Source organism: Aulostomus chinensis, chromosome 23 (assembly GCF_037954235.1).
Source record: "Aulostomus chinensis isolate RoL2024-O1b breed Wild chromosome 23, RoL_Achi_v1.0, whole genome shotgun sequence".
NCBI lineage: Eukaryota > Metazoa > Chordata > Actinopteri > Syngnathiformes > Aulostomidae > Aulostomus > Aulostomus chinensis.
This window is the reverse complement of record NC_141342.1, coordinates 5,395,496-5,410,024: the sequence shown is the minus strand read 5'-3', so window position 1 is coordinate 5,410,024 and position 14,529 is coordinate 5,395,496. Positions and strand designations below refer to the sequence as shown.

General features: G+C 46.5%; 1 protein-coding gene across 2 annotated transcripts in view; it reads right to left on the bottom strand.

Annotated features, from left to right (window-relative positions):
* slc39a11 (solute carrier family 39, member 11) overlaps positions 1-14,529 on the bottom strand; it is a 118,826-nt gene that overhangs the window by 101,268 nt on the left and 3,029 nt on the right. For both annotated transcript variants that reach the window (XM_086195752.1, XM_086195753.1), the window contains exons 2-3: positions 10,641-10,758; positions 9,815-9,853 (exon numbers count right to left, since the gene is read on the bottom strand). In XM_086195752.1, coding sequence (XP_086051878.1) covers positions 9,815-9,853; positions 10,641-10,748 — 147 coding nt within the window. In that variant the 5' untranslated portion in view covers positions 10,749-10,758. The remainder of the gene's footprint in view (positions 1-9,814; positions 9,854-10,640; positions 10,759-14,529) is intronic.

Below are 14,529 nucleotides of genomic sequence, written 5' to 3'. Positions count from 1 at the left end.
ACTGGTCGTTACTGGGCTTCAGTACTGGACTTTTTAACATATTGAATAAATTTGTCCACACAATAGTTAAAGCTGTCGATAGCATACATTTATCTTAAAATTATATTAAACCAAATGGTAAGCCTGCACTGGAAATTCTGCAACCAACGTTTTTTCTTTCTTTTTCTTTTGTTGTTGTTACTTTTTCTTTGTTTGTTTATTTGGTTTTTGTTTGTTTTTTTGTGGGTTTTTTATTATTGTTGTTGTTGTTGTTTTCTGCTATTGTTGTTGTTGTTTTTGTCTCCCCACTCCCCCTTGTCTTCGCTGTCCTGTCCCTGTTCTCTCTTCCTGTCCACTCCTGAGCCTCAGTCCGGTAGCTTCATCAATGAACCAACACCATTCCTAATAAAATTAAACATAAATGGCGATAGGAGGAGTTTATCAGGTTCCTCCTTTGCAGCGTAAAACTGCTTCAGTACAACAAGGCACCAGGAACATGGATGCTGCTGCTGAACAGGACAGGTTTAAAAAAACAAAAGCCGTCGATAGCAGCAGACACCGGCATCTTTTATTCAAGCCATACAGAAAAGCACACACACACACACACACACACAGACACACACACACACACACACACACACACACACACCATATCCTCAAGATCATATATTAGAAAACTTGTCTTCATGGCAATTGCAAATAGCCCTGAGGCCTTTGCAATATTTGAAATCAAATTGGCCTCTAATCTGATCACGCATGTATCACGTATCTCTCTGCTTTCAAAACCGAGGGCAAAAGTAGAAGAAGAAGAAGAGGCGATTATAGCTGCTGCAGCGCTTAAGTGAGTCGGGTCCTGCATTATCACGCTGAACATGAAACACGAGAGATGCGGGAGCGTTTGGACTGCAATCATCACAGTACAAGAACGCTTCTGCAGCATCCTGTCGCGCTGATGTGAGGCGACAGCGGCCTTGACCTTTGAACACCAAACTCTCTTCCTTTCATCCTCAAATTCCAGTGAATGTTTTTGGGCATATCTGTTAAAAAAAATTCCCCCAAAGAATTCATAAGACATCTTATTAAGAAGAAAAGAAGGACGACGTACAGTAATGCCTCTGGTCCACATGGAGGCATCAAATGGTAAAGGCAGTCTGAAGACCTCAGACAAAGGCGCTACAACAGGATGACATAAACGGTGTGCCTGCAGGTGTGGGCAGTTGTAGCATCGGCTGTCACACCTGCAGGCGGTGTGCGTCTTCTGTTAGTGACCAAACACATCCTGCATTCCACTTCTGAACCAACTTTTACAGTGATCCATCTCATAGGTGACATGTCAGCTCAGGGTGGAGCTAAATGAAGAGTCAGGGGATCAACATGTCAGCAGGCACCATTCTCTGGATTTATGTACACTTTTTCCTGGCAATTCGTGATGTCCTGGCACAGCATATTTATTACCCCCTCAATTTGGTACACAGGTGACTCAGCAGCTCCAAACCGGCTTCAGCTGAACCACAAATTGAAAAAAACTCAAACCAGAAAGGAATTGTTGTGTGCAAGATGTGAATTAAAAGTTGAGCTGACAGAATGAAATTGCCATTATTTGTCCAGACAGAGGATTCGCCACCCGAGTGGAACTGCAACATCCTGCAGTCTACTTGTGACTGCAGGCTGGCCTGCACGGAGACGCTTGCTGGTCTTGAAGGGACTCTTGCAAATTAGCTGATACAATATGTAAAGCAGGGGAAAACAGCAGGCGGCTATATGGATATGGGATGTTTTGTGGGTTGCCAACATTAAAGAGAAGATAAATGACAGGATCATCAGGGCTGGAGCTTAGCAATGATGTCTACTTTACTAATTCATGTTCTACTGATGAGCTACAAATTGTTTTTCCACAGAATTTTCATTCGCACCCACAAGAAAAGAGGAGAGCCACTGTGGCAGAGTGGAATACGTCTGAACTGACATCTTTGCTTGGCTGGGGACGTGTCTTCTCAGAGTCCAACAGAAAGTTGTTGATTGAATATTCACTCACACATTCACACTTTCAGACTTCTGCAAGCATCTGAACGGGACCTTCACCCATCAAAACGCGATCGTGTCACCTTCAGGTTGTCAGAGGCCTAACCTGAGAGTTATTCCAGACACGGTGACGATGAGCTGACATTACTAAAAAAATGTCAGAGGAAACAAGAGAAAAAACTCTGTAGAAGTCTCAAGAAGCTACTGGATGATGCCGTTCTCAAGGTTCTTGCTTGAAGGCATGTAATGAATTTGTACACGATGTTCTGGTATCATATAGTTGTGGAGCGGTGACACGAGAGGCTGCAGGGCTGCTTCACTGAGTTGGGGGGGGGATATTAGAGCCTAAAGCTCTGAAGCGCTCCATCCTGCAGGGATAAAAATATCTCCAACAACTCAATAGAGACAAGAAATACAAAGTGAATGATTACTTTGATGCATATATGAATGTAATTCATTAATTAACTACTGTCACGGTATCTGCTGTCTTCACAGTGGAAATGGAAACAAGAAAAGTTGCAAGTTTCTTCATGTTTCCATCCACTAAATGAAACCTGAATCAGTGAGAACCCGTTAGTTGTTGGTAAGTAAAGGAACCAGCTGGGTCTCTGAGGTCCCCAACCCTCTGACACGGTCCGTAACACTTCCAGTCCATATGAGCGCGGCGCCCAATAGCCCTGCTGCGTCTTTCTGTGTCGTTACGAATGGCAGCAACACGCCACTGACGAGCAAATTCCTTCGACCGCTGCAGTGAGATTCTTTACTTTCTAGTAACTTGGACAGAACAAGCAGCTCTGTGGTGAGTTTCTGTCACATTTTTCTCAAGGAAATTCAACATAAATCCATCCATATTTTTGTGTCCCTCTAACTTGAAATTTGTAAATGTACATTACAACTGTGGTGTCGTAGGTCTGGGTCTGATCTCCACGCTAGTCTGCTAGCCTGTGGCTCTCTGTGCCAGGATGAGCTTTCTACAGCTGCTCTGAGTGGCTGGTGAACATTTTCATGAGTACATCATCGTTGTCTAACTACACTTTGAGAGGATTGTGCTTTCATGCATGTGACAAGCATGCCGGTATGTGGTGTAAATGTGCATATATGAGGAGACAACCTCACCTACACACCTCCACCCTTCTTCTTACACTTACTTCCATTTGACAGTGGTTTGGTTTTTGTTTGCCCAAAAACCTTCCTGCTTTCATTCATTTATCGGCGCTTGTAAAACCTTCACAGTATGTAAATGTCATATTGCCCTGTAACCCTAACAGTCACCGCTCATATCTCTGTTCCTAAACCAGAGAAACTTGATTGAATGCCTTTAAAAGAAAGCAGTTCTCGTTGTGAAATCCTCAAACATCCACTGTGTGAACTCATGACTTCATAACCCAGAGAAAAACCACACAGCGGTACTCTTGCTACGCATTACTGATGGGTACTGTTGAAGCCTCACTACGTCATATTGACTCTCTCTCACACACACACACACACACACACACACACACACACACACACACACACACACACACACACACACACACACACACACCAGACAGCAGCTCTCCTCCTCAGGCTTGCTTTCTCTCTGTTGTTCACTGAATATTCAGAGCCAGTGATCGACTGCTGTTCATGTTTGGGTTCAAGTCTGTGAGCTTTCACACCCGAACCTATCAAACGTAGAATAATGACATGAAATGCTTCACATTCGCAGGTACATTTGCAACAGAATGTGCTGCCATCTGTTTTTGTTGTCATTTTGTTGCAAATGGATGTCATGAATCTACGTTTGAGAGGCTCAGGGTGTGAAAGCTCACAGCACAAATGTTGTGATGAACCTAGCAGAGGTGAGGTAAGTTATTAAAGGTGGGACTCTGCTGTTTGTTGGTGGATTCAGAATTTAATCAGAGCCCCTTCAAGCTTTCCCAAAGTTATCAGACCAAACGCATCAAATTCAGATGGCGAAACCAGTTATTCTGGAGGGTCATGTGACACTCACGACAATTATCTGTTGTTTCATGGCTCGAACAGGAAACGCTACATTCGCTCACCTCCGCTAAACTGAAGTGGAATCAATAATCATGCGGCTCTTGCATGATCTTCCAAGTGTTACCAGACATCAACAGACAACAGCACGGAGGAGAGGACGCGTCTCACTGGGACCGCGTGATGCTGCAATCTATCCAGCAGCTCCTTTCATGAGGTAATTATTGAGGGAAAGTATTTCAGGCGTGAATAAGTCACATGACAAAAAAACCTGGAAAAGCATTTTCATTGGACGCTAAATTACTACACATCCTGCATTCAGGATTTCTTTCTTTTTACATATCGGCATAAACAGAGAGACGCATGAACACTTAACAGGTCCTCAGCGTTAAATTTATTTCATGGGACCTTTACAACCTGCATGATGTTGCTTTCATCAGTGTATCACTGACCCCCTTCATAAGAAGCCAAAGAAATAAAAGTAGAGCGAGCGGTTTTCTGACGGAGCGTCTGCAGGTAGACTGCAAGAAGACTGCAGGTAGACTGCAGGTAGACTGCAAGAAGACTGCAGGTAGACTGCAGGTAGACTACAGGTAGACTGCGGGTAGACTGCAGGTAGACTGCAGGAAAACTGCAGGAAGACTGCAGGTAGACTGCGGGAAGACTGCAGGTAGACTGCGGGAAGACTGCAGGTAGACTGCGGGTAGACTGCAGGAAGACTGCAGGTAGACTGCGGGAAGACTGCAGGTAGACTGCGGGAAGACTGCGGGTAAACTGCAGGTAGACTGCGGGAAGACTGCAGGTAGACTGCAGGTAGACTGCGGGAAGACTGCGGGAAGACTGCGGGTAGACTGCAGGTAGACTGCGGGAAGACTGCGGGTAAACTGCAGGTAGACTGCGGGAAGACTGCAGGTAGACTGCGGGTAGACTGCAGGTAGACTGCGGGAAGACTGCAGGTGGACTGCGGGTAAACTGCAGGTAGACTGCAGGTAGACTGCAGGTAGACTGCGGGAAGACTGCAGGTGGACTGCGGGTAGACTGCGGGAAGACTGCAGGTGGACTGCGGGTAGACTGCGGGTAGACTGCAGGTAGACTGCGGGAAGACTGCAGGTAGACTGCAGGTGGACTGCGGGTAGACTGCGGGTAGACTGCAGGTAGACTGCAGGTCCCTCCTGCTGCTTTAATCTTATAACTACGGACTTCAGCTTGATGTTGACATGGCAACAGGAGTTGGGTTATAATGCAGGGAAAGACACTGGCAAGAGAATAATCATGAACTGGAGAGTAACCGCATTCACTTTGTCATCAAATGAAGAACATGAACCTGACTGTAGGTTAACCATTCATCCGTCGCCACACGCTGGCAGGAGACGAGAGGAAGGTCGTCGTACCTGGGAACACTTCCTGATAATGACATGCACTCGGAAAGACACGTGTCAGCCCACAAGTACTTGCCTGATGAAGGACTTGCCTGATGAAGTACTTGCCTGAGGCAGTATTTGTACTAGCCTGAGGAAGACCTTCAGTGGGTCAGAAAGCTGCCAGTAGTGAACTGGGAGCTGTGGGCTGTGGGCACCTACACCAGTGCTTTGGACGCTCTGTGCTACCGAGTCAGGTCAGCAATCTATCACAGTTTTTCAATGATACTCCGCTGGTATTCCAGCCCCTAGTATTGCTATCATATTCCAATATATGCCGGTGACACGTAAATGCCTGCAGTGCGTCACTGTTCAGTGTGACTGAACTTCTCAGGGAACAACTGTGCAACTTTGGAAAGGAAATTTCATGTTTAACACGTCTGACTGCATTTGCCCTTCGAGTCATTAATATAATTTATGTGAGGCGCATGTTTTGAAACCAAGCGAGTTGCACTTGCAGCTCAGGTTTGGAATGTGCAGTAAATGCGTCTGGACTGGGACACTTGATGTATACCCCAGCTCTGTGAAAGCTGTGTGTGAAAGGTGAAAGATCTCAAAGAGAGACGCCATCGTAATGATAATAATTATATTTGCTACTTCACACAGACGCCTTACAGGCTGAGCAGGAAAATAAATAAACTGATAATGATGTTCACTTTTTATCCACTGTCAAAAATGAGCCTTCAAACACAAGTGGGTCATGGTACAGACCCCCCCCCCCCCCCCACCCGTCCTATGTCTGGGGGGGTCCGTCTGGTGCTTGGTCTCCCCTCTGGCTAGCATGAATGTGCTGCATTAATGTGATGCTCAGTTGGTCTTTAATCATGCTAAAGGTCACATCTGTGTGTCATGCCATATTCATACATGAATCACGCATGCATCACCTCTTACATATGCCAGAACCGGGGCATTCATCCATGTAAACTGGGTCTTCATTCACACTCGGGCCAGTGATTTATGCGCCTGTTCATTACCATGAAAAGAAAGCACCACTTGTATCGCCACTGGACGTTATAAAATGTTAATTAAACTTGAAAAATTACAAGCGCTGCTATTCCAAGGTTCTGTGGGTGGAGGGATTACTCAGCTGACGTGTTGCAGCTGCGCGAGACCGTTGAAGCCCATTTGCATTTTTCTCTAAACTTTGGTTCTGTTCCTACTCTGGGAGGCAATTCCACCTCCCTTTAGAACCCGTCCAGATGGATTTAGGACAGAATTCAGCCTCATGACGTTTGCACTTGGTGTTGATGGGTGGCAACACTGAGCTCCGGCCGCTCCGACGGCCCCCGCATGCTCGCTCACTCTGCTCCAGATGAAGACTCGCCGTCAAACTCGTGGTTTGACATGCAGAGAACTGCCACTGGTGTTGGGCTGGGTTCTGTTCGTGCTGGAACCGTGCCGGTACCAACACACTCAGTACATACTTAACAAAAAAAGGTCTTTTTCAGTGGTGAAAAATAAGTCCAAAGTGGCCCCTGGATCAGAGGACCTGAGCCTTTGAAAAACGTTTTTGGTTCTGTCACTGGTCATGCAGAGCGGAAGAGTCAGAACAAGGCTGGCAGCACCGCAGCGGTGAAGCCAGACACACACTTACACCCGCCAGTGACAAGAAATAAGACCCAAGACACTTGGACCTGGATCCTCTGATGAGGAAGGAAGGAGGAAGAGGCTCCGGAAATCCTTCAAACTTTCACCTTAGTTGATTTTGTTTTGGGATTTTCTCGGAGATAGGAAGAGAATCCAGCGGTGCAGACCTGATGTACCAGACCCACTCCAAGCGTGCCAGTGACTTTGAAGACATTTTGAGTTTGAATGCATAAATTACACTTTGGAATTCATAATGATGGTGACATCACGCTGGCTGATTCTCTCTCTCAGACCAGACAGGAGCGCTCAGCCTGACGGTCACCTGGGCTGTGTGAGCACACATTTGAGCCTCCTGGCGTCAAACGCTGTCCTCCCAGCTGTGTAACCAGGATGGAGGAGGGTGAAGATGCAGCTTCCTGCACAGAGACAAATGTCTACAAATCCACGTCTGAGACCGCAGCCCTGCACTGGGCGATATCTCAGGAACCTGCTGCTCAATTCGGGTGATTGACACAAAGCATCAGAACCAGTAGAACTCAGCTGCAGTCACTAAGTCCCGGTCACAAACAAAGGTGGCCAACTAACCGCAACCGACAGCACCGAACCCGCGCTCGGTGAGGCTGTCGAGCTCTGGCGACTGGACCATTAATGTGCTTGGTGAGTTTGTTCTGTGTAATCTGGTGTGCAACATGACTAAACTTCTACATGATCAGCGCTGCTTGCCTCCAGGCCCCCAACCTGGGGCCCCTCTGGGGTAACAGAGGGTGAGAGGTTTTTAACTGCTGTTGTCGCGCTGCACCAGACGCCCCCGTTACTGTCATATCGCGCCTTGCTCTGACGGCGGTCATGAGCATTCCGTTTCATGTCCAACCATTTCTTTGTATTTCTTACAGAGCGTCTTACACACACAAGACTGCCGTGAGGACACACACACACACACACACTCTCACAGCTGAGGCACAAAGTGAGTTTCATGATTCTTTGACTTTCTCAAATTGTCAAACTCCACCACTAAATAATGTTTTCGTTGTATATTCGGAGAGCAGGAGCTCGATTTCAGAGTTCTCCTTCTGGGCCTTCTTCATGAATTAAGCACCTCTACACTTAATCTATCATTTTGAGGCTATGAATTATGCTAATTGGCCTCTGCAATGCAGGTTCATTTAGAACAGGGGGATTTATCAGGTTCAGGCAGCGTTTCCTGGTGATGGGCGTGTTTTAAAAAGCAGTTTTTGAGTCAGTGTTGCGATGAATTGCTATCATATGGGTTCCAAGCCCTCACTCAGCCAGGAACATCATGGAGTCACTGACAGGAAGGAAGGGTTTCAACAAGAGTTTCTGCTGCCCACCATCCAGGAGTGAAGAACAGCACCACTGAGTGCTGTGGAACGATGCCTGCCTGCCTCTGTTCTAAGTGACTCCCACTGCAGAACCTGGTTGACCTTCCTTCACCCTCTTCCAGGAGTCAAAAAGCAATCCAGGGCTTCTTTAAAAATGGCACCAAGGGAGAGCTGATCCACTGCCCTCTTCCTTCCATCCTCACACTGCCCCCTCCAGGGTTTCTCCTTGTGCACTTAAATGGTTGAATAGTTGAATTTGTTCAACATAAAAGCCACTTGGCTCTGGCAGGTCTCAGGGGTGCCGCATCGGTTAGGAGGACAGCTGTTAACGGTGTGCAGCCGACATTCACCAACTTCAGAATTGACTGGGTCACTTCCAGCAGCAGCAGAGTGCCTCCATCCATCAGTCCTGGGCTGCAGGTGCAGAGCGCTTCATACGTTCTTAGGAACATAAAACCTTCCCTGCATTATGTCTGAAGCCAAGCTCCTACAGTGCTGGAAGCCAGACTGGAGCACAATTTGGAACAAACACTGAAAAGAAGGTTCTGCTAGAGCTTCCACTGGTCAGTCCACCAGCTCCTGACCAACGCCGACCATCTCCAAGGACAAGTGGGAAAAATTAGCTCCTCATTAAAGTAAATCACTATAAAAAGTTGTATCACGCCAAGAAAGCCCTTTAGAATCAGACAGATGGTATCAATAGTTTAGCGCCCACACCGAGGTTCAGCTGAGCGCCGTGACCTTTAGAGTATGAACACACATTCAGTACAGTACTGGATTACTAAAATAATGGATAGTTAGAACCCTGTGTGTGTGTGTGTGTGTGTGTGTGTGTGTGTGTGTGTGTGTGTGTGTGTGTGTGCGCGCAGCACTACAGTTACACAAAAAACAGACATTTAAAGGGTTAAAATTCAGAAAACAAATCAATGTTAATGATCAGGCCTGATGCTGGTGAACAAGCAACTCAGGAGAAGTAGGAAAGAAAATGATAAATAAGCTTCATGAATTCAAACCAACATTCCAGCTCCTGACCTCTATACTGTCAGAATAAAAGCTCTGCAGCTCTGCTAACCCCCAGGAGAGATACAACCTAAGATGACTTTTAGAAACATTAAAAAAAACTCTAGTTGTACTGTAATGGCAGGTAAAGCCTCCACAACCCTCTGCCAGGTGAGATTTCCTAGCGACCTTCTCCCCTCAAACACTTGACAAATACCAGCTGTGAAGAAGAACCCCTGCAGGAAATCAAAAGCTGTACTTGAAAGCGTCAGATAGTGGCGTCCTGGGGCCGTCTTCTGAATTCTTCTCTCAATATGATAAGGCCAACAAAGCTGGGGAACATGTAGCTGAGCCTTGGGGGCAGTAATGTATCATCTGGGACTGTGGGGCTTTGTGTTGCCTGTCGCACTCAAACAGTCAGCCACTCATCATATCTCAGGATCGGAGCGTTCTGGGAGTGTGGTTGAGTTAGAGAGGAGACCGACTCACCCCAGCAGCAAATCCTAAGCTTCCATCTAAGATGCGTTTCTGGAAAAAAGGGGAGATAAGAAGAGAAATTGTGTTCAAGTCAGTTCAGTATCCTCTTCACATCTTCCAGTGCAACACCAGTGAAACTCATGGTGTTGATTTAAAGGGAAACATGCAACGCGTCCCTGGAGTCCCAAGGTTAGCAATAACAACATCTAGCAAAACGCTGGTGTCAACACAGGTTTGATGTAATGTGCTGCAACACCGTCTGCAGCCGGAGAAACGTGAGCCCGCAGCAAGGCAGCTCGCATGAATCCATCTTGGTCTGTTTGTCTCATTCCCAGAGGAGCAGCATAAGAACGCCAGCACCTGAGTAAGTCAGCATTTTTTGGTTAAATGCCTGAAATGAGGTCTGTTGTCAACCAAAACTGAAGATATCAGAACTTTTTTTTCCCCCCAATGGAATAAAATCCGTCAGCGCACACCACCACTGAACGCAAAATGGAGTGCGAAGTCATCCAACTTCAGCTTCGAACGAGCGCACCTACGCTGAACACGATTGGTTAATAATTACTAGACACATGACTTGACTTTCACAAAGCATTACTAACACTTAACAGTTGAATAAGCATTTCTAACTGTTACCTAAGATTTAGTTACGGTTAACCATTACTGATCTAATTTTCTTGTAAATTGTTTCCAGATTAGCTTGAACAAAACCTGGGTCTCATAAACTTTTGTTGGTGGCAGACCACATTTTCTGCGACACAGCAAAACTCCCTTGAGCCTCTGGAAGAGGGAACCTCTGCTGATGCTAACTTCTGGGTTGGCCTCCAGGAATATCTACCTGCCGGCTTGAGAAGACGAACACCAGGGCGGCGCCGGCAGCGGTCAGGCCCCAGGTGAACATGGTCCCCAGCAGCGCCTGGGTCACAGGGGAACAGCCCTCCAGCATGGCACCAGACCTGGACACAGTACAGAGAAGCTAGACTAGAGCCATCTCTTCCATGACTGTTTTTTTTTAACAAATGTAAGAGATGTTACCGATAATGAGAGATGCAGAACAACTGGAACCCTTCAGCACTGAGCAGGCATGACAACAAGCAACTTAACTATCTGAATAATGCACTTCATCAACACTTCACTCCACGTCTTCCTCCAAAGTCTCAGGTTATAGTCTGACACACACCCTTGTGTTTGTCACAGCCCAGAACAAATACGAGTCGAATCCTATTTGCACAGCATTTTAATATCCTGGACAGTTTTCTTTTCATCTGCTGGAACTGCATGACTCATCATGTCTCAGTCGGTAGATCCTGAAGCCACTGTTAGTAACTCTGTTAGTAACTCTGTTAGTAACTCTGTTTGTAACTCTGTTAGTAACTCTGTTTGTAACTGTTTGTAACTCTGTTAGTAACTCTGTTTGTAACCGTTTGTAACTCTGTTAGTAACTCTGTTTGTAACTGTTTGTAACCCTGTTAGTAACTCTGAATTCTTGCTTGTGTTGTACATCGCTTTGGACAAAAGCGTCTGCTAAATGAAATTGTAGAATTGTAGAACTCTGTTAGTAACTCTGTTTGTAACTCTGTTAGTAACTCTGTAAATTTTGTTAACTTTTAGATGATGAGAAGTCTCAGTTTGTAGTCGTGGTCAGAGAAAACTAGTCTAGTTTCAGTTGATGAGCTCCGTTGCCGTAGTGATTTCAGTCAGTTACTGTAAAGTGAGTCCTAATGTGTCTTTTCAGGCTTTCTAAGCCGGCTTTGATTAAGTTTTAGTCTTTTGACCGAAGAACCCAAAAGTTTCAGTCAAATTTGATAATTCTCATATTTCTTGATTCTTAATGTCTCAGGTTAGTCAGTATGATTATAGTTAGTGTTTGGTGAAACTTTTACCCCAAAAAGTGTTTTATGAGTTTCAAGTACTTCTTTGTGACCCCGGGAAGAGCCACCCACGTATACTTAGCTTGAGGCGAATAGCTACTGATGGCTCACAACGGCAAGCTGTCAAAAACATCTGTTTACAAACTCCCAGGTACATCGTCTGTTATAATCCATGTCTTCTCAATCCAGCTGTCTGATCGCTGACCCACAAACACTTGGATTAAAGCTCAGAATAAACTAACCAGAGGACCAACTAATGCTAAACTGGCGCGGGCGTGTGCATGCTTTCTGGTTCAACTGAACGTGCCAGCTGATTCTGAACCAATACCAAACCAGAGGGTCATTGTTACTTTGCTTTCATCTCCAATCAAAGTGCTGGTTGATTTCTGATCGTGCAGGAGGAGGAGGAAGACGTGGATTTACTGAACCTTGATCAGCTTGAGAGACTGTTAACAGTCACTTTTGGACAGTTTAGCTGCTGTTAGGCGCCAGTCTCTTTTAGCTTCGAAATGAGAAAAAAAGAGCAGTCGCTGAACAGCTTGATTCATTAATAATGATTATCGGTCGACTTGTTTGTTGTCCCATGACGTGTGTGCTTAGCCTCCAGGGCATATTTACCAGTGTGACCTGCAGCGGCCGCGCTCATGGAGCCATCAGACGACACGTCCATGAGCGCACACGGTTCAAAAACATGCAGCGATTCTTCACCCCAACATGCAGGGATTATTCACACCAACATGCAAGGATTATTCACCCCAACATGCAAGGATTATTCACCCCAACATGCAGGGATTATTCACCCCAACATGCAGGGATTCTTCACCCCAACATGCAAGGATTATTCACCCCAACATGCAGGGATTATTCACCCCAACATGCAGGGATGATTCACCCCAACATGCAGGGATGATTCACCCCAACATGCAGGGATGATTCACCCCAACATGCAAGGATTATTCACCCCAACATGCAAGGATTATTCACCCCAACATGCCGGGATGATTCACCCCAACATGCAGGGATTCTTCACCCCAACATGCAGGGATTCTTCACCCCAACATGCAGGGATGATTCACCCCAACATGCAGGGATGATTCACCCCAACATACAGGGATTCTTCACCCCAACATGCAGGGATTATTCACCCCAACATGCAAGGATTATTCACCCCAACATGCAGGGATTATTCACCCCAACATGCAAGGATGATTCACCCCAACATGCAGGGATGATTCACCCCAACATGCAAGGATTATTCACCCCAACATGCAAGGATTATACACCCCAACATGCAGGGATGATTCCCCCCAACATGCAAGGATGATTCACCCCAACATGCAGGGATGATTCATCCCAACATGCAAGGATTATTCACCCCAACATGCAAGGATTACTCACCCCAACATGCAGGGATGATTCACCCCAACATGCAGGGATGATTCACCCCAACATGCTGGGATGATTCACCCTAACATGCAAGGATTATTCACCCCAACATGCAAGGATTATACACCCAAACATGCAGGGATGATTCACCCCAACATGCAGGGATGATTCACCCCAACATGCAGGGACGATTCACCCCAACATGCAGGGATTCTTCACCCCAACATGCAAGGATTACTCTCCCCAACATGCAGGGATTATTCACCCCAACATGCAGGGATTATTCACCCCAACATGCAAGGATTATTCACCCCAACATGCAGGGATGATTCCCCCCAACATGCAGGGATGATTCACCCCAACATGCAGGGATGATTCACCCCAACATGCAAGGATTATTCACCCCAACATGCAAGGATTATACACCCCAACATGCAGGGATGATTCACCCCAACATGCAGGGATGATTCACCCCAACATGCCGGGAAGATTCACCCCAACATGCAGGGATGATTCACCCCAACATGCAGGGATGATTCACCCCAACATGCAAGGATTATACACCCCAACATGCCGGGATGATTCACCCCAACATGCAAGGATTATTCACCCCAACATGCAGGGATGATTCACCCCAACATGCAGGGATTCTTCACCCCAACGTGCAGGGATGATTCACCCCAACATGCAGGGATTATTCACCCCAACATGCAAGGATTATTCACCCCAACATGCAAGGATTATACACCCCAACATGCAGGGATGATTCACCCCAACATGCAGGGATGATTCACCCCAACATGCCGGGAAGATTCACCCCAACATGCAGGGATGATTCACCCCAACATACAGGGATTCTTCACCCCAACATGCAGGGATTATTCACCCCAACATGCAGGGACGATTCACCCCAACATACAGGGATTCTTCACCCCAACATGCAGGGATGATTCACCCCAACATGCAGGGAAGATTCACCCCAACATGCAGGGATTATTCACCCCAACATACAGGGATTCTTCACCCCAACATGCAGGGATTATTCACCCCAACATGCAGGGACGATTCACCCCAACATACAGGGATTCTTCACCCCAACATGCAGGGATTATTCACCCCAACATGCAGGGATTCTTCACCCCAACATGCGGGGATTATTCACCCCAACATGCAGGGATTCTTCACCCCAACATGTAGGGATTATTCACCCCAACATGCAGGGATTATTCACCCCAACATGCAGGGATTATTCACCCCAACATGCAGGGATGATTCACCCCAACATGCAGGGATTCTTCACCCCAATGTGCAGGGATGATTCACCCCAACATGCAGGGATTATTCACCCCAACATGCAGGGATTCTTCACCCCAACATGCCGGGACGATTCACCCTAACATGCAGGGATTATTCACCCCAACATGCAGGGATTCTTCACCCCAACATGCCGGGATGATTCACCCCAACATG